General features: G+C 38.2%; 1 protein-coding gene across 8 annotated transcripts in view; it reads left to right on the forward strand.

Annotated features, from left to right (window-relative positions):
• AFF2 (AF4/FMR2 family member 2) overlaps nt 1-21619 on the forward strand; it is a 445289-nt gene that overhangs the window by 261751 nt on the left and 161919 nt on the right. For all 8 annotated transcript variants that reach the window (XM_036227103.1, XM_036227107.1, XM_036227104.1 and 5 more), the window contains exon 4: nt 9224-9268. In XM_036227103.1, coding sequence (XP_036082996.1) covers nt 9224-9268 — 45 coding nt within the window. The remainder of the gene's footprint in view (nt 1-9223; nt 9269-21619) is intronic.

Below are 21619 nucleotides of genomic sequence, written 5' to 3' on the forward strand. Positions count from 1 at the left end.
CGTGGGATCCCAGAAAATCATTACCCCTACTTCTGGGCTCTCTGTTTGTTTCATTCAGAATGAAGCCTCTTATAGATTAGAGCGGTTAGAGAACTGCAAACTGTGATTAATTAGCTAATCAGTGTTGGAAATCCAGTAGCTAATAGTGGGGAGCAGAGTGTCACCTCCTTCTAAATCACCAGAGCTACCTGGCCTCCAACTCACACCTTTCCCCTCTACCTGCCTTCTCTCCCCTTTATCTCTAGACTCTGGGGGTAGGGAATATATACAACATCCCCTTCTTGTTTCTCACTGCATTTAGCTCTTTCTCTCTCTCCTTTAAACATTGCTAGATAGTTCTATTATACTTCCCTAGCAAATCCACGTTTCTGTTCTCTAGGACAGCTATACCCACCTTTCTTTTCTTCTCACATTTCCAATAACCACCCCACCTTCTCAGCTGATGACCTCGCCACGTACTTCATAGAGAAAAATAGATATGATAAGACAAGTACCACTTCCTCTTCTCGCCTTTAGTTTCCCCAGCCCATCTGCCTATGTACCTAGGCACTCTACTTTCCTTCCTGTCATAATAGAAGAAGTATCTAGAAGTGTCCATCCTCTCATTTCGGGCCAACCTCTCCAACTGTGTCTCGATCTACTCACTTTCTCAAGGACTTTGCTTTTACCATCACCTACTTTTTCTTTTGCAACACTTTTTCTCTCTCCACTGAGTTATACTCTTGGTATATAAATATCACTTAATTTCATCCCTCTTAAAAAAGAAAAACAAAGAAAAAATCTTGACCTCCACATCACCACTACTTATCACCAAATTCTCTGCTCCCTTTCATAGTAGGAATCATTTATTCACTCTCCATTTGCCCCTCTCAGTCTCTCCTCAACACTCTGGCTGAAGTCAGGTTTGCATCCACAGCATGACACTGAAACAACTCCTACCAAAGTCACCGATGACCTAGATCTTGCCAAACCCAAAAACCGATTCTGCATTCTTATCCTACTTACTGGCCACTTTCTTGTTGAAGCACATTTCCCCCTAGGCTACTGGGACACTGTGCTTGCCCGATTTTCCTCCCACCTTCTTAGGCACAGCTAAGAATTCTTGAGTGGCTTTGGAACACATGCCACATGACAGATAACATACTATGTTATATGAAATCTGGAATCCTAGCAAAAGGTACTGTAAATAGTGTTTAATTTCAGTTTCATCTTAGAACCACTGAGGTATTCCTGAGTTTTATAAATGAGGCATATAGTACACATATGCTACATCCTGTATACGACTTTTTACATAAGGGTTGCCTTCTTAACTATGTTTGTATTGGTTAATGCAAAAATTACTTTTAATTCCCCATGAATTTAATAACCATCTGCAGGAGAAGAGAAAATATACCTGGGTTTTGACCATTAATGTTAATAATCTACAGGGAAAATAACCCATGCACAGGAGATAGAGGATTGAATGTTGAGAAGTAGACTGCTACGTAGACTAAAACATATGTACCATAATAAAATCAGCAGAAGGGGAATAAAATCGTAGAACCCAAAAGACACCTGAGATATCATCTTGCTTGGCAACCAATCCAATGTGAAGGTGTTGTTATTCTGTGGCAAAACAGGAAATATGAAAACAACGGTACGTGTGAATGTGTGCAATGTTGGTGTAAGTTTGCTGTCATATTTGGGAACCAACTGTCTTTCCTACCTTTTGGATGTTGTTTTTGTAATGTCCTTTCATGACAAGATAAAAAATTGATAATCTTATGTAGATCCCCTATTATTTTTTGTGCTGTTATGTGAAATACAAAATACTGAGAATTTGTAATACATTTCCATGCCTTCGTTGTTTAAACTGGAGAGTGAGGAAGTGAACTGTCCTCATGCAGTTATTTCACGGTGGATCGTGGATGTGAAACCACTGTTTCCTGACTGACAGTATATTTTTTTCTTTTTACTACTTTATTAGATCATATTTATCTGAAAGTGAGATCATGGGTTTGCATTTCTTTCGTTACTTTATATTCTGAGAATTTGCTATGATCATGGAGGAGTCAGGAGCGTCTGAAAACTCTAAAAACTCTACACTTACTCTATAATTGATAAAATTCCAAAGTGAACTTGCCTCCTGATAATGTCTTTTTATATATGTAGATCAGGCGTGTTAGTCTTGCTACCAGTGGCTATTGATAGAGTTCTGAAATTGTCTTACTTCATTCCAGTTTGTACATCTGTATTTTTCCAGTATCTTTTTCAAGAAGAGATTGTGGGCCTGCACACAAGATAACCGTTAACCTTAGTTAGAAGTACAATAAGTAGAGGTTTAGTGGAATCAAGACTTTCTCCTTAAATGGTCCTTGGTTGTGGTACTAAGACTTGGACAGGACTGAAGTGGGTATTCTGTGGACCCTGAGGAGTTGGTTGCGTGCACTGGAATTCCAGAAGTAAGGGAACATTGATGTAAAGCATTTGGGTGTAGGCCAGGCACCAAGAGCAGACAGAAGCCTGAGAGGAGCACAGGGAGAAAGGGGTAAGCAAGTTGAGTCAGAGTCTGGAGGCTGGCATAGAGAAGTAGAAGGACACAGCTTGAGTGTGAGCAGCAGAATTAAGGAACCTAGGAAGAAGCTGGTCCTGTGGAACCTGGCCAGTGGAGACTGCATAGCTAGGCATTGTGACCAGAGGCTGGGCATCCTGTGGAGGATGTAGGTCAGGCAGCGGGGCACTTCCAGATAGGCTCTTGCTTGGATTCTTAGGGTGTTCTCTAGATGTCTACCTTATTTTTCTTTAAGAGTGAAGCTCTCCTACCCATTTATAGGTCATTCTCCTATAGAAACTAGTTATTAGACCAAATAAATGAACAGTGAGCTAATGGCTATTCAGAGCCCACTGAATTAAGTACTCTTCACTTGAAATCCCATCTGCCATTAGGTACTCTCAGCTGATGATGGGACTTTCTGCATCTGCATTCCGCTGTTGCCCATACCTAATGCAATCAGTGAAGAAATGGCCTCATAATGAAGCAAATCATCAACCCTTCCCCCAACCCTCCCAGCCCCACTCCCCCTTCTCTTACCCCTTTAAGTCCCATCTCCAGCCTTCTTTGTCATCTTCAGTGAGAGCCACCAGATGGAGCATCAGCCTGAGATGCCTTTATATACTGGGCCCCTGAATAGGATTTAATAATTAGTGACATTCACAAGAAGTCATGGAGGTCAGCTTACAAGGGGGCCAAACTACTCAGCAGTCACAGGGCTTAGGGTGCTGACCAGGGTGCTGATGCCTTTCTGAAAACCTTAGAGGGAACTTAGACTAGAAGGTATTGATGGAGGCTTCTGACATACCCCCTGCCAGACTAAGGTACCTTTATACACTTCAAGACGTCTCAACCTCATGATAATCATAGAAGTGGGTTTTTAAATTCCCTTCATATAAATAGGGAAACAGAAGCTCAGAGGTGTTCAAGTACCTTGCCCAAGTTTACAAAGCAAGTTAAGTATCAGCTGGAATTAAAATCCAAGTTCGGTAAACATACAATAGAATATACAGATGTCGAATTATAACGTACACCTGAAAATTATATAATTGTATTAACCATTGTTACCCCAACAAACTTATTAAAAGAAAGAATTATTTTTCTATGCATAATAAATTTGATCAATAAAATTAGTTATTTCATGGAAAGGAAAAAAAATCCAAGTTCGTTCAGCTTTGAAGACCATATTCTTTCCACTACATCTTGATGCTCCCAGAAAATACAGTAAATTATCTCATTTATTTGCTCAAATAAATAAAACATAATTGCTGTCTCTTCCTTTTTAGTTTTAGTTCCAGGTAAGATTCATAAAAAATTCTATTTTCTGTACTTGACTTAAAATGACAAATATTAAATCTCTTTGATTGTTATACTTTCTTTTTGGTTCCTTATTTTCGTAGAGGGAATGGTGAACATTAGTTTCTTTTACATGTAGTATTTTGACTATGTGACTCCTTAAAAATTGGCTGGAAGCAGTATTTTAAGGTAAACACCAACTCTTTGGACACCCAGGACTTTCACTGTATTAAAAAGAAATTGGAAGATGAGCTAGTTGGCTATAACATGTCATTGTTGTGAAATCTTTTTTGTTGTTGTTATTTTCATTAAAGTTATATTACCTGAGGACTTCTGTCTGCATCTTATGTAATATTAACTGTTCTCATTTAATCGTAGACTCATGAATACAAATAAGAATAGGGAGAGGTTAAGGTGAGGAAGGAAGCGAGGGACAGAAGCATCCTAATGTGAAGTGGGTTTGAAGTTTTCCAAACCCACTTCACATTAGGAAAGGAGATAAAGCTTCTGAATCTGCTGCCCCTTGTTTTTACAAATGACCAATGACAAGGATTAAAAATGTTTAAAAGACAGAAAACCCATTTGGTAGTACAATATTATAACCTGAGTTTTTGTTTTATTATTAATACTTTCTCAGGGGAACTCTGTGTCTTGTAAATCAATCATGGCAATAAATGTGGAAATTTGTTAACGGAAATACAAATGGAATTAGTTGAGAAGCCACCATGGGTGTCAGTTGTGGATATTGTTTAACTGGACCAACAGCATCGTGTTTTGTGTTAGTGATGTGTTAACAGCTCAGTGTCACTTGTATTTGCGAGGGGAATCCAGGCATTTGTCGGCAAATAAACTTGGAATTTTTGAGTTTTACTTTACAAAGTCTTTGTCAAAGTGGAATATACTAAGAATGCTGGCCTTTGATTGCCAAGTTTTGTGGGACAACCTCAGGATGATTTTAGAAAAAAAAATGACCTCTCTTGCCTTGCAGTCCCTTAATAATAATGTCCTCAGAGGCACGTGCTAAGCTTCCCCAGGTTAACCATTATTCTTTTAATGTTTTACATTAATCTTCATGTTTTCTATTAGTGCTAGCTGCTGCTTATGTGTCTCAATGCTACAATCAGGGTATTTTTTGATATCTTGTATTATTACCCCAATCGCCAAGAAGTATGCTCCAAATTGATTAATTCCAGAATGATTAAAACATCTATGCAATTCATTTATTGTTGCTGCAGTTAATTGAATATTTGATGATTTAAAGGTACCCTGATTATTTCCTAAGATATGTATTTATCACCAGGCAGATGATCTATGCGTGGTCTCTCTGTGGCTACATGGGATGGCAGCCTGCACTGTCACACGCAGAGAGAGTAGGCACTTGTGAGGGCTCTCAGTCAACACACCACCTGCCCGACGTGCGCCTGCCTTCCCTGGCCCTCAGAGGACCACATCCGTGCCCAGCACAAGAGGGTCCTCTGGGGCCAGGAGGGAGAGCCCAACCTCCCCTGTGCGGCATGCAGCTTGCTTTCTACTCCAGGAGGAGGGGGCGGAGAGGGGGAATGCAAAAGGACGCTGCGGCTCTGAGTGGCTAACTTGTGCTTTGTGGACTATCTGAATACTCAAGAGTGGATTTAAAGAGAGGAGAAGGTGGCTCCGGAATTAAAAAGCAGCTCGGCGAGTGATCGGGCAGCAGTTCTAATCCCAGTGTCACCACTAGTTCTCTCCCTCAGTCTCCTTTCACACCTGTCCGAGTGACTCCAGAATTAACTGCAAGAGGGGTGTGTGTCAGGGAGAGAGGGAGAGAGAGGGAGAAAGAGAGAGAGAGAGAGCAACTGGACAAATTTCGGCCTGAACCCAGGCTTAGTTCAGCTTACTTCCAGTGTACAGAGTGACCTGGCACGGCTCTGCAGGGGGCTCAGAGACTGAAGTGGCCTCAGGTGGCCCCACCACTTCTCGGCCATGTCAAGTCCTTGGCCTCTCACTCGCATGGGGAGTGAGGACTACACTGGGGACCTCGGCGGCTGGGAGCTCCTGTCGGACATGGCTCCGTCTGTGGACCCGGTAGGTACCGTCTCCCTGACACCTAAATCAGACCTCCTGTTCTGTATTGTCTGTTTTCCGTGTAAATGTTTCTCTCCCTAATTTGCGTAGAGTCTTGAAGGCAGAAATTATGTTGCCTTCAGTGTCTTTAAATCCTCCCTCTTGGCACCATCGTAAGCACAGCGTGCGCTCAATCACGATTTGTTGTGTAAAGGAATAAATGGGAGAACTGATGAATAGGCAGAGGGGTGAATGAATACGATCCTATTACCCTTGTCACCACGACCTTTCAATGTATGTCCCAGTGGGTCTCTAATTGTTTGTTTTCTTGTCCCATCTAGATGTGTAACTCTCAGAAAAAGAGGCCAGGTCTCAGAGTTATTTGTATTACCAAACCCTCATGCCTCACACTGTTCTAGGCACCGAGGATATACTAGCTGGTTAATTGAAAAGCACTTGCAGGGGGAAAAAAACACTTGTGGCTCGAATGTAGTTGTCTTGTGAAAACGGCTGTGGGACAAGGCTAGGTGAGTTCGCGGGACTAGTGACTCCATGTGAATGCTGCATTCCAGTATTTTCTTAAAAGGAAAGAAAATCTGAACACACAGTGTGGGTGCATATTTACTTGACTGTCCTTGTCTAAATAGTTCTCCCCGATCCTAACTGCTGCTGACCCCAATAAGCCATTATTAGATTTGTTGCAAAGCCCCAAAGTCCACAAGTCTTTCTACTTTGACAGCATTTCCCCCCATAAGGAACTGGATATTTATAATACCAGGTGTAGAGATGATATTTGAAGTTGGCAAGAGTGAGTCAGATCTTACCTTGAAAAGACAAGAAGACTGGACTTAATAAAGCGGTGAGGAGAACAACGAGACAAGGGGTAATAACCTTACTTGTTGTGTGGGACTCTGTGGGTTACAAAGCACATTCACCTTACTTATTTCATTGGCTGCTCACAGACACTCTGTGAGATCTGAAAGGAGTACGTATTATTATTGTTGCTATTTTATTTTATTTTACTGTTGGGAAAAGTGGAACTTAGAGGTATGAAGTTACCAAGTCCTGCTAACAAGGGAGAGGGCCAGGACTTCAACCCAACTCTTTAGTCTCATAGGCAAGTATTCTTGCTGTGTCTGCATATTGCTGATATTTCTTCATCTTTACTTGAAAAATTAACATTTATGCATTTGTGTGAAAAAAGGAAAACAGAGAAAAATTAACGTGTAGAAAAAAGAGAGTGGACTATATACATTATTAGCCCAGGTATTCCACATTGATACAATGCAACAATGATATTAAAGATCGAAGTCTTTGCTATAATCATTTTGACCTTTGTGTTTGGGGAAGGAATTTGTTAGAAGTTCAAGAATTGTCTTGGAAAATATAGTTTCTGAAGCAAGGAGCAAAGCAATGAGATTTATTTTGCTATTAAGAATAACCAGTTGACTTTTGTAATCCCATATGTTAAACCAGCATCTCCCAGTATATTTTCTGCACTCATTCTGTGTAATTGTGATAATTGTTAATTGGGGGAGGGGAATCCACAAAAATAAAAAACCTGAGAATTCTGTGGTGAAGAGAGTTGTGAACATGCTGCATTAAACCAATTAACTAAGTGTCTCAGAGCTTTTAATTTGCATTGTGAATCTCTAAAAGGGGGATGGATTGCAGCATTTCCTATACTTATTTGGACATGTAACCTTTTGTTTTGCTGAATAGTGTTCATGGGATGGTCTTTTTTGTAGCATTTACCAGTCACAGTTGTACATTAACTATGTGATTCTTCACATCTGCCTCCCTCTAGAGTCTGCAAACTCCATGACGGAAGAAACTGTGTTTCCTTTTACTTCCCGTTGTACCTGTGCCTAGCACAGTCCCTGGACCTTAAAAATGTTTGTTGAATTGAATGAATGAATGAATGAATGAATAAGCGAACTATGCTAGGCCAAACCACCTATGGTCTCCTATGGGAAAACTGTATTTAAGGTTCTTTAAAAGATGTGCCCAGGACACTTTTTTAGCCTTTCCATCTACTGTTCTTTCTACCCAGTATTAGAATATGATCATTCTTGGAACGGTGACTGTATAATTTATCATCCAAACTGGGACATTTCTGTGGAGGAAAGAGGACACTGTCAATTATTTATGCCAGGATAATTCAGGCTGAATGGCCCCTCATTGTTTGTGACTCTTCCTCAGCCTGTCACTAAAGATTTTATGCTCCTGGGAGCAGGAGCCTTTATATGGAGAAGATATTTAACAAATATTGACTGGAATTTATGTTTGGACAGTAGCGATTTTAATGCTAATCTAAGATTTGCTGATGGTTTTAGCATGTGTTATTTAACATAGAGGGGAAACTGAAGCCATATTCTATTACCCACTTCCGGAAATATAGTTATGCTCATATTCCAATGTATCAAAGTAACTAAAGGGTTATGACTTAATTGACCTTGCCAGAGGCCTGAAACAATTCTCTGTGCAGGACTTACCTTTTATCTTCCAAGGCAGAGAATCAGAGAAACCAAATGTTCTTCCTGCCAGAACTGGAAGGAGGTAGGAATGATCAGATTGCAATCCTGAAGAGGGTGAAGGTTGAAGGACAGAGTTAGGAATACTTTGGGGATACCATCACCTGCACAGGTGATATCAGGCCCAGCAGACCTTTCTCCAGGTGGCTATCCCACTTTCAAGTCCCTCGTTATGTGCTTCTTTATGGTTGGTGTCTCACTTTGATGTCTGCCTTCTTGCTTTCACTGACTATGGAGCCCCTGGAGGAAAAGGCCACCTGCCAGGCATGGAGTAAATTCTCAGTACATTTCTGCTAGATGCTTGAATTTTGATTGATTAAGAAGGCGCCATACTGGGAAAGAAGGCTCATGGGATTCACTTTGTATATTTGTGATACTCTAAGTGCCAAGGCAAGCATGCAGTTTACACAGGGGTTTTACCTTTAGTGTTTTGGATAAGACTTATAGGCATCTGATTGGACTCCTAGTTTCAAAGAGAACTTAATTAAATCATAGAAGTGTTTTATAACCTCATCTTTTAAAGATCTGTGATTGTGAACATACTAAACTATGTCAGAAGATCAGGAGGTTGAGCTTCTTCATTGGGTAGATGAGCAAAGTGAAGCCCCGAGCAACAGGGGGCTATGGCTTAATGTCTCATAGCAAATCAGTGACAGAATGAGTCTCTTTCTTCAGATGCTTACTGCTTTGTAGTTCATAGGGAAAAACTGCATTGATAGCTATATTTACTTTCTTTACTATTTTTCCTACACAGTAAAATATCATGCAATAAGCTTCTCTGAGAATAACTAAATTGTGCTTATTTTTTTTAATTTTGTTTTAGGTAAGCCTTCCCAGTGATCCAAGCTGTGTTGAAGAAATCTTGCGGGTGAGTTTAAACCTTTATTTCGGTGCCTTTTAATAATGAAGCAATCTATCTGCTTAAGCTGTTTTAAGTAATTACTGTTCTGTTTCTAGGAGTATCACTTCAAGACCCTTCTGCTTATTCCTCCTGTCTCATTTCTTACCTGTCATCTCCCCATTCTTTAATAAGCTAGTCTCCTAATCTCACCAAGCTTTTGTATCTTTCTGGGTCTTTCTTTTGAGATCTGTATGGAACTACCACCTTTTAAAGGAAACTTTTCCTATTCAAACATAGTACCCTGAATCTTTGCCTTTCTGCTCTCTGGAATCTCAAGTCAATTTCACTGCCACCTCCCACTACATTGTTGCTAGCATGTGGTTATTAAAATTGTAGCTTATAATGAGGGGATGAGATACAGAAGGGCAGAGGGGAAGGGAGGAGGAGACACTTGAGAATGATGGCAAGTTGTGGGAAATGTTACTAATGGGAGTGAATTTGTGCATGAGAATGGCATGGAGGCACAAACTTGCAGAAGGTGGCAATGACCTCTCCCAAAGTCAATGATTAAACCAAAAGGAGAAACAAAAACCAAGCCAGAAAAATGTGTCTCCTGTCTTTGGCTGTTGGCATTGTAAGGAGGTATGGTACATGAACAATAGGAGTTACAGAAGTGAGATCTAGTCCTGCCTCTACTATTTGTCATTTCTGTGGACAGATGACTTCATCTTTCTGAATCTCCCTTCCTTGTCTATAAAAGAGGACAATAATACCTGTCTTAATTCCCTTAAAAGTTACCAACTGGTATAGAACTACTTGTTATTATGATAAATGATGATCGATGTGGCCATGAGAAAACCATGCAGGCGTCTCACTGGGAAAAGAAAGCAATTTGTGTACCAGTAAAATTCTGTACCCTGTTTTGCCTTACTAAAGCCACCCGAACTCTCCTTGAGACTCCTCCTTGTAAATGGCTTCTCAGCAGCCCAGTGTTCAAAATACCCCGTGAAAATGCAGCCAAAGGAAAAATAAAAAGAAAGCTGTTGACCACCATATTGACTGGCCACATGATTTCACCTTTTCAGCTCAAGAACACTGTTATCAACTATTAAAAAGGAGTTCTGTCACTCTGATCAGAGATGATACTATCTGAATTAGGGATATAATAGTTACTTTTATAATATAAGCCCAGGAACTTCTCAGTCATCTCTCCCAAGGGTCTGGGAGTAGGTTAAGCCACTGTCATGAAATCAACAAGTGTGATGTATCCTGGGAACTCAGTCACTTGCTCCTTCCATTGGTGGAGAAAAGTCAGATACACCAAATACACAAAATATTTGCTAGTATATTGGCTGCCTTCCTTAAAGAAACGTCTACAGTGGTCTTGTTTCTCCTTGTGATGTCAGTGGTCTTTTAATTCCCAAAGGAATGTCAGATCCATTTCAAAATCACCGCCTAATTTGTCACAATTGGAATTCTTTACTTAAGAACAGCCTGGCCCTGGTGCCTAGGTGGCTCACACAATGACTAAGTGAGGGAATCAGGTGAATACCTGTTAGGGGCTGGCGACTCCAGTGTACAGGAGGAGCCACTTAGAGAAACAACAGAATGTCACTTAAGCATGGAAAGAAAAGAAACAGGTTGCCTTAAAAAGCTCATAAAAGATAGCACCTTGGAGAGAGTAACAGAAGTCTTTCTATTATTCTTGAAAGAGAAAGTAGGGAAACGTCTTTCTCTTTCTTTCTTTCTTTCTTTCTTTCTTTCTTTCTTTCTTTCTTTCTTTCTTTCTTTCTTTCTTTCTTTCTCTTTCTCTTTCTTTCTTTCTTTCTTTCTTTCTTTTTTCTTTCTTTCTCTCTCTCTTTCTTTCTTTCTTTTTAATGGGCTGTAGATTGTATAGAATTCTTTTTTTTAAACAACACCAGTAATGAGTGGGCTTTCCTTTATTGAAGAATGATATATTTCATTCCTCATGCTTTGAATAAAAATAAGCTTTCTGAAATTTATGTCCCAAGTTTTATTACTAAATCTTAAATTTTTATAGACCATATTACATGGCATAACAGAGTGCCTGCTGTACATTTTTGTTATCATGTGTTCATGTTCATAGTTGTTTGAGGGCCTTGGTGTCCTTTAGATGGTTCCATGATGTCTCTTTGAAGTCTTGCTCCCCATTTGCCTCCTTCCTGGATGTACCATTCCTCTTTCTCTCCAACTCTCTCTAACTCTGTCAATGCTTTACAAATGAAGCAGAGTCGAGAGCAAGTGAGGTCATCTTCTCTCCCTCCCAGAAGTGAAGTTAAACAGAGGAAGGGGCTCTACCAGGGGCAGGAAGAGCTGGCTTCCCATTGCTTATGACATTCCATCACTTCTAGCTGTGTGGCTTTTCAGTCTCTTCATCTAGAAAACAGGGAGTAATTATTCACCCGTCCACCCCGCCATCCAACTGCAGTGAAGGAATCTTGAAAATGTCTACACTGTTTGCATATGTAACACAGAGATCTCAGTCTGTTTGCTCTCTCAACTTTCCCAACCTCCTTGAGTACAATCCCCGCCTCCCACTTTTTCTCTTCTACAGTGCCGCGGGCAAATGCGTGCCAACCCACTTCATCTCACATAGAGACAGACTTCTTTTATTAACCCAGGATAGCACAACTGCCCTTTCTCCACTCTCAGCCCCTTGGTGCCCAGGCAGTGGAAATACTTTTGCCTAATGCATTTTATCTTAGCTCCCTTTTTCAAAATGCTGTTCAAATTCAAACCAGTTGGCTTTCTTTGAAGTTCCTCTTACCATGTCTCTGTTAATGCGCTCAGCTCCCATTCAGACCAGCGCTTCCACTTCTCTTTGTGCTCCTGGTTCTCATATGAGGTGGTAGCCCACCTTGTCTAGTTTTCTGAGGATCACTTGACCTGATATGGCAACTTATTTCCCTACAGAGCTCATGACTGTCTTTCAAAGCACTCGAGCTTCATTATCTTGTTTTGATCATAAGAAACATGGTAATCCCTTATTATTTCAGGAAATTGAGGCCAGAGAGTGTATAAATGACCTGCAGCCAAAGGTGAAACTAGTACACAGCAAAAGCAGAAATAGAACCCAGTCTTCATTTTGTACTATACCTGTTAACCACCCTATCACAAACCTACAATGAGAATCTTTTGATTAAAAAAAAATTGCTTCGATTCCACTTCTGGGAGTATATGCAAAGGAAATGAAAACACTAACTCAAAAAGATATCTGTACCTCTATGTCCATAGCAGCATTATTCACAAGAGCCAGGACATGGAAACAGCCTAAGTGTCCACCAATGGATGAATGGGTAAAGAAGTTGTGGTATATTATTCAGCCATAAAAATGAGGAAATCCTACCATTTGTGATAATATGAATGGACCTTGAGGAAGACAAATACCGTATGATCTCACTTATATGTAGAATCTGAAAAAAAAAGCAAAAGCATAGAAAAAGAGATCAGACTTGTGGTTACCAGAGGTGAGGTTAGGGGGAAGGGAAATTTCAGGAAAGTGGTCAAAAGATACACTTCTGGGTTACAAAATACATAACTCTTAGGGTGTGATATGCAACACAATGACCATAGGTACAACTGTTGTATGAGACATAGGAAAATTGTTAAGAGAGAAAATCTTATGAGTTCTTATCACAAGGAGAATTTTTTTTCCTTATTTTTCTTTCTTTTCTTTTTATTGTATCTATATGAGATGATGGATGTTAATTGAACCTATTGTGGTAATCATTTCACAATAGAGATAAATAAAACCATCATGCTGTATACCTTGAACTTATACAGTGATGGGTGTCAATTATTTCTCAGTAAAACTGGAAAAAATAAGACCTGTAAAAAAATTGTTTCAGACACAGGCTGACTTACTTCTAGAAGGTTTAACTAAGAATACCAGCAAATGAACATAATTTGAGCAGGTCTGGGGAATGAATCCTTTCTTCCTACCATTCTTAGTATTTTCAAATCTCATTTCAGGTAATAAAATAATAACAATAACAAATAACTGCTACTAATAAAAGAAACAACAGTAATATGTCACTTAAGCACATTATGTCATTTTCTCTTCATAAAGATTGTATTATTAGTCACATTTACAAAAAAGGAAAGAGTAAAACACGGAGAGGTTAACTAATTTGCCTGCAGATCTTTGCCAATGTCATATTACCCATTCCTTCTGTTCCTGTTGGTTTACCTGAACCCGTCCTTAACTTATGAGCAATCTGCGCAGTGCAGCCCATCCTGTGTATGTGTATGTACCTGCTTCTGTCAGCATGCCATTTTCTCTGTAGAGTCAAGCTACATTCAAGTACAAACAGAAATGAAAAATAATAACAAAGCTGGCCCCAGCAATGGCATTTTGTAGTTACAATTTATCTATCATATGAGGGATTCCTAAGCTGCTCATATGTAATAATATGAGCTTCTTTTCTAAGCTCCATGGGGTTTAATGGGTCCTAGAGTAATCATTTTTGGAAGACTTAAGGCAAGGAGAGCAGCATGTGCTAAATGCTACTAGCTAAGGATGGATGTTTGATGATTATTTGTTCTGCAATAGTATGATTTATTTGTTCCTAGCAAGAATTTACTTCAAAATATCAATAAACTATCAATTACGTCCTTTCTACAGTCGAAAATGCAGATACAGTGCTTCTCTTAGATTTGATGCTGAACAGATTGTGTTTCTTTACAAAGCACCTTCAGTAGTTGATAATTTCATACGCAAACATCTGTAAGGGTAATTCCCTGTTTATGAGGAATGCTGAATTTGCTAGCTAGGATTTAGGGAACTTGATTTGATAAACTGTGTCATCTTACAGATCTCTCCCTGCCATATGGATCAGGTTGGTAAACACTGACATGGGCACCTCTTTTTGTTTACAGCATGATCTGTGTTTATAACATTCTAAATTATGGCAATTCTACTTATTAGGTCTGTGTTTAAGTTGACAGCTTTATCATGGAAAAAAACATTCCAAATAATTACAGGACAACCATGTACAGTACTTACTTTTTTTTACTTTTAAAGATGCAACAAATGAAAAAACCTGTCTTAAGAGTGAGAAAAAAAATGGATCAGGGAACAAAATTGGTCAGACAATTATGTCTGAAGGAAATTTGATTATATTATCATCACTATGAGGCATAATCAAGCACCTTTCAGTAGGATTTCTTTGATAAATTTAACCAATAATTAGGCAATTGATTTTATAGTCTGTCAAATTAATGTATAAATAATGCTCAAATTAGAATCATGCAAACGATTTTTGATATAGCTGTCTTAAATACTAATCCTTCTGGAATGTTTCAAATAGCATCTATCCTCTTCTGGTGCGGACTTTTAAAATTATAGTTTCTTGAAATAGCAATGTAGTATTCCATCCAAGAAAGACAATTGCTAAATATAATTTAGACTATAATTAATGTTAACACTGATGGAGTCAAATAAATGAACTAACTAATGATTGCACCCTCTGCTATTCTGATGAGTAGCTCTTACCTAATGACATTGGAAAATATGTAAATTTGTCAGCAGGTGAAAATGCCCTTGACTGGGTAAATTATGTGGAGTATTACCTTTTCTAAAGCTAATTCAAAGCACTAATGGACTTAATATGTAGTATGCATATGTGAGGTGAGCTATTCATAGAACCAAATTAGCCCATATGAGATATTACCCATTATTTGCCTCCAAGTAATCATTTCCTCTTTTCTCAAACACAAACCAAGCCAGAAGAAAGATGCTAAATTTAATTATAACAACTATTATGTGAACAGTGTAGGTAAGCCATCCGGTGTGCCTCCAAGTGCACTTAGAGCCTGTCAAGCAGTTTAAATATTTTCATGTGGAATCTGGGGGTTTACATCTAGTATATGATGTGAATTTTAAATGATTACACAGACATCATTGGGAAAACAAGCAATGTGAGTAATGAGGTGACTGGCCCAGTGAATCATAGGAACCTGTCAAAAAGGGGACATGTCAGGGAAGAGATGATGTCAAGTACCTGTAACTTAGCAACTCAGCATTTAGCTGCCCAGGGAGCGAGAAAGAGTAGCCCCTTTAAAATAGCTGAGTAAATATATGAGTCCCTATATATCTTAGGTGTGCTATAAAAATAAGTCTGTTTTCTGTCAGTCAATCTGTTTCTTTTTGTGAATATGATGATTTGTTATTTTCTACTGCGTCGAATGAAAGCAGGTGAGAATTTAAGCCACGTGTAGAATTTACACCTGCTTTCTGTATCTTGGGTGTACAGAGAGGGTAATAAAACAATGTATTAGTTTGCCAAAAGTCTAGGCTTATCTGAAAGAAGTAATAGCTTTCAACTGTTGTATGAGAAGCAGCCTTTTTGCCCTGGCTGTGCTAGTCAGTTTGGGTTGGGGAAAAAAGATAATGCTAGGACCCGAACCATTCCCTTTACATCTATGTAAAAGTAGAACCAGTGTCTCTGGAAAATGCATTGAGAAAGTAGCTTCTCAGAATCAATTTGGTAGGCATCTTCCAGCAATGAAATGAAAGAATAAAGCAAGACTGGTAGTCATCAAAAGCATTACAGAGAATGAAAAAAGAAATGTAAACACCATAATTGATCTAACCAGAAGACACCCACGAGCCTAAATTGTGATTTCTTTTGCAAAGATTGAACCCAGAGGAATCCAAGAGTTGGTTCTCATGGTGGTGAATCTGGGGCATAGCTAATGAAGCACTGATTTGCAAGATAAGTGGCACAGCATGAAAAGCAAAAACAATATTGAGATATTGGAATGGCTGTGATGGTTTGTGATGGCAGATTTTGTGGACCGAATCTGGGACATACATATCTTGAGAAGTGGGAAAGGCAAGACTAAATGAGAGATTACTTAACCTGTCCAAATTTCTGGAAAGCACTCTGTTGCTGAGACAAGATGGAAGTGTGAGGTGCTGCTCTGTGAGCAATCTACAGGGCTGATGTCTCTTGATAAGATGGAAGTAAAGGCCAAAGCAATTGATCACACACCCTGGTGTTGGAAGAGAATTCCTGGTAGTGTTGGATTAAGTCACAGCCCCTGCTGCCACAAAAACATCCTGCAAATAACTGGTCCAGGAAGAACTCTTGTCACTAAGAGTTTAGTAATAATCAAAAAAAGAATCATTAAACACGCCCAAAAAGCATATTAAAAATGTACTGGGAAAAAGTAGTGCTAGAGAATGAGTTAAAGCTATGGCCAACGCAATTATATGAATTGTTTTTAAAAAGAAGCAATTTTATCTAAAAAAAAAAAGAGCCAAAGAGTGATATAAAAGCTTAGGGGCATATTTAAAAAGTAGATAAATCAAGAGCTTATAAAGTAATGAATTATGAACAGAAAATAATTAGAATTAGCATATTTGAGTTGTTTTTCCTAAATCAAAGAGCAACAGCAATAGATATATAATTTGTTAGTTAACCTCATCAAGAAAAAAAGAAGGGCGAAAGCACAAATACATAAAATAAGCAATAATAAAGAGAAATAACCCCTCAGATAGAGACAAAATTAAAATTATAATGAGTGACAATCTACTCACCTCTGTACAAATAAATGTAAGAATCTAGATGAGATGGACAATTTTTCTAGTGAAATATAATTGACCAAAACTGACTCCAGAAGAAAGAAAATCTGAACAGACTTATCACCATTAATTAAATGGAGACTAATCCCACCTATTAATGAAATCATCACTTCCAGATGGGATTTCATGAGGAAAGTCAACCAAGCCATTAAGGAATAATATAACTCAACAGTTCCAGAACATAGAAAAGGAAGAGATTTTTGCAAAGTATTTTTCAGAAAAGCCAAACTAGCACATAATATTGATACCAAATCTGACCAAAAAATGTCATACAAAAGGAAAATTATAGAATACTATCACTTGTGAATATTAATGCATATTTCCTCAATGAAATACTAACCAACAGAATCAGACTGAACTTTAAAGGCTTTGTACCATGACCAAGTGGATTTTATTCCAGGGGTGTAAAACTGGTTCAATATTAAGAAATCAAGTAATATAGTGCCTTTTTTGAATAGAATAAAAAAGAAAAAACTAATTGAACATCTTCATAAATGCTCCCAGATACTTGCCAAAACTCAACCTTATTCTTGGTAAAATAGAAATAGAAGGAAACTTCCTTAAAGAGACAAAATATATCCATCTCAACCCAAAAGCTAGTATCACATTTTACAGAGAAACTCTAGAAGCATTCCCACTATAGTCAAGAAAGAAAGACTAGAGATTCTTTATCACCATTATTATTAGTGTTCTAGAGGTTACCCATGGCAATTAAACAAACTACAAAAATAAGAGGTATTAAAATGGGAGAGAATGTGTAAAATAACTTTTATAGAATATATATATTGTTTCCCTGAAAATCCCAAGATAATTAACTAAAAACACTACTATGAACAATATAACAATTTGGCAAACTTCATTGTGCAAAGTAAATATATAGAAATAGTCTTTATATGTAAAGTAACCAATTATAACATATAATAGGCAAAAATACTTCATTTGTATCTTACAGATTTATTTATCAAAAAATGTACCAAAGCTATATAAACACACCAAGTCACTATGTGAGACACCAAAGAATATTTCAACCAGTAGAAAGGCATACCATTCTTGAATAGGAGGACAATATCACAAACATTTCTAGTCTCCCTAAATTAATCTTCGATCCTTACCTCACTTCATACAGCAATATTATTTTCAGATGTATTAAAGGTAAAAAAAAAACCAAAAATATAAAATATTAAAATTTAATACAGGAGAATTAAATTTCTTTTTTCATCTCCAGCCCAAGTCTCCTGATGAGTGAGCAGGGATAGCAGGCAGTTGGGGGAAAATTCAGAAATTTGAGGAGGTTGGAGAAGGTTTGAAATAGTCACCAAAAGAAAGAGAGGGGGCTATCCGAGGAATACAGTAAGACTATAAGACGATGCTAAGGATCCAGGTCACATTAAAGACATGAAATTTATACTGGTTCCAATCTGTAGGTTGTATAATTTTCTCTAGCAGTGCTTGACTCATTACCCAGAGACTGTTAACTAATGGGTCAAGGGCAGATTGGAGGCCTCAGAGAGCTTGAATGTATTGCCCCCAAATCACATAATCATGCAGCAACTAAGCAGATGAAACAGAATTGGAACTCAGGTTGGCCTGAACTGAAGGCACACTCTAGTAATATTAAATAGTTACATAGCAGTTTTTTTGTACCTGGAACTGTCCTAAGGTTTTCACATATAGTAACTCATAATCACCATAGCAATGCCAGGAAGTAAGTACTGTTATCATCCCACCCATACAGATAATGAAATGGATATACTTAAGCTTAAGTAACTTTACAAATTCAACAGACGGTGTGGCAGAGCCAAGATCTCAACCAGGCTGCCTGGCTTCAGAGTCTCTGCTGTTAACTATTATGCATTTTTCCCTTCACCATGAGGATATTGAGCCAAAGGAATAGGTTTTAAGTGATTACCACAGGGCTCAGCCCCTGACCCAGTGGATGACAATGAAGCTAAGCAAGATTGCTAATACCACCTATCAGAATCAGAAAAGCTTGCTAGATGGGCCAAATCTAATAAAATGAGGTTTCATAGGAGTATAACTATATGGTAATGCACTTGAGTCTATCAGGGTTTATAGTAGACAAAAAAACAGTTTAATAGAAACATACATTACTACCCCAAAATGTATTAATAGAAAACAAGTATCTAGAGCGGGGATCTACAAACTTTTAAAAGGCCAGGTTGTAAATCTTTTTGATTTTTTAGGCCATGTCACCTCTGTCTCAGCTATTCAAATTTGTGGTTTTAGCATGAAAGCATTCATAGGCAATATGAAAAAGAATGCTTCTGACTGTATTCCAATATAACTTTATTGCCGAAAACAGGCAGAGGGCCAGATAGAGGTCCTTTGCTAATCTCTGCTCTTTTCTACTTAGATCACACTTGGCATGTGATACTGATTTTTTGTCAGCACGTTAAAGTTATATTTGGTAAAATTTACCTTTTTTTTAGTTACAGTCCTATGAGTTTTCAATATACGTAGATTCCTATAATCACCACCTTTAGCGGAATACAAAACAGTTCGAACATCCCCACCCCCAAATCCCTCGTAGTACCTTTTTGCAGTCAGACTCTCCTCCCCATTCCCCAGCCCCTAGCAAACATTCATCAATTCTCTGTCCTTACAGTGTTGCCTTCTCCAGAATATTCTATAAAAATCATATGGTATGTAATCTTTCCATAGTGATTCATTCAGCATATGTCTTTGATGGTGTATCACTGTGGTTTTAAATTGCATTTCCCAAATGACTAGTGATATTGAACAGCTTTTCATATGCTTATTTTCATCTTTGTGTATATTCTTTGATGAAGTGTTTGTTCAAATCTTTTGTCCATTCTAAAAATCAGTTTGTTTGTTACCTTATTGTTGAATTTTGAGATTTCTTTACATATTCTGGATATAAGTATTTTGTCAGTTATGTGATTTGCCAATATTTTGTTTTCCAGACTGTGACTTGTCTCTTCATTCTCTTAATGGTATCTTTCTAAGAGCAAAAATTCTTACTTTGATGACATCAGATTTATCTTTTTTTTTCTTTTGTGGATTGTGACAAAAGTGTGACCAAGTGTCAAGTATTAAGAACTTGTTATTTAACCCATGGTCACAAAAATTTTCTCTCAGGTTTGGTTCTAAGAGTTTTATTGTTTTATGTTTTACATTTAGGTCATCGATCCACTTTGAATTAATGTTGGCATATGGTGTGAGGTGTAGGTTAAAGCTTATTGTGTTCATTGTGTTTTCATGCAATTTGCTGAGGACTACTTTCTCTGTTGAATTGATTTTGTAAAAAAAATAGGTTAACCTTATTTATGTTGGTCTATTTCTGGACTCTAGTTTATTTCATTGGTCCATGTCCCTGGCCTTTCACCAATACCATAATGTCTTGAATCCTGTAGCTTTATGGCATGTCTTAAAATTGAATAATGTTATATATAAACAAAGTTATTTATTACATTATTTGTAATAGAAAAAAGTGCCACCATATATGCAACGATAGGGGAATAGCTAAGTAAATTCTGATTTATACATTCAGAAAAATAATCAGCCATTAAAAAATGGCTTTGAGTATGATGTAGTGACATGGGGAAAAATGATATAATGCTAGGTGAAATAACCAGAATATAACAATTGATGTACTTAATTTTTATAGCTATGTAAAAATATGAATAAAAAAGAAACTAAAGAAAAATACTCTGAAATGATAGTTCTTATTTTATGAGAGTGACAAGATTATGGGTGAAGTTTTTTTTCTAAATGTTCTCAAATTCTATAATTTACATTACTTTCACAAAACTTTTCAAGAGGGATGCTGCTGAACTGAACTGATTTTAAGCAAAGAGTAAGCAGGACAGGAAGTGGATTTAAAATCATAATGGCTGAAGAGTTAAGCTAACCAGAAGAAAATTGAACTAGAAGAGGGAGCAGACCATGATTGCCCGTGGGCCTTACCATGTGAAATCAAGGCTCAGAGGGTGGGTTCAGGGTAAGAGGTCTCAAATGGTGGAACCCAACCCCTGAGGTGCAATTACATGGGATAAGCATTTGAGCAATAAAAGGAAGAATGTTATAGTGAGATATCCACATTAAAGATGTAGAGCTTGGCTCTTCTCACCTGCTGAATATTCTTGGGAAACTTAACCATTCTGGATCTTATTTGCACAATTGATCCAGATAATACTGCCTAACTTTCAGGATTAGTGGAAGGACTGAGTGAGTCGATGTTATGTGAAGCCCCTAGAATAGTACTTGGAACACTCAATAAATATTCCATTCTTCCTCTCTCCCCTGCTCTAACTGGTAGATCTGTCTAAAGATAGAAGGGGGGCGAGGTCTCTATCACCAAAGGCATTCAAGCAGAGGTACTGTGCTTCCCCAGTGTCCAGAGGATAAATTCCAAAATCCTTATCTTAGCAGCCACCACTTGTGCCTACCTTATCTCTTGCCACTTTTTCCTGCCATGCATCTTTTTCTTCATCATCGCACAGACTTCTTTCCCTTCCTGAAATGTGTCATCTTCCCTCCACCCTACCCCACCTTTGTGCAATGACTCCTCCATCAGCCTGGAACCTCATTCACTCTTATCTGCCTGGAGAACTCTTGTTCATACCATGTTATAGCCATCACAGAGATTGCTTCTTCTTCGAAGCCCTACTACTGTTCAAATGAAGTTAATCTCTCTCTTTCTGGGTGCCCTCAGTACTTTTTGTACATTTACAGTTGTACTTCAGTGTGTTAGGGGGAGCTGCCTCTCATGGAACAATGTCAGGTCC

Source organism: Rousettus aegyptiacus, unplaced genomic scaffold (genome assembly GCF_014176215.1).
Source record: "Rousettus aegyptiacus isolate mRouAeg1 unplaced genomic scaffold, mRouAeg1.p scaffold_m13_p_9, whole genome shotgun sequence".
NCBI classification, from domain to species: domain Eukaryota; kingdom Metazoa; phylum Chordata; class Mammalia; order Chiroptera; family Pteropodidae; genus Rousettus; species Rousettus aegyptiacus.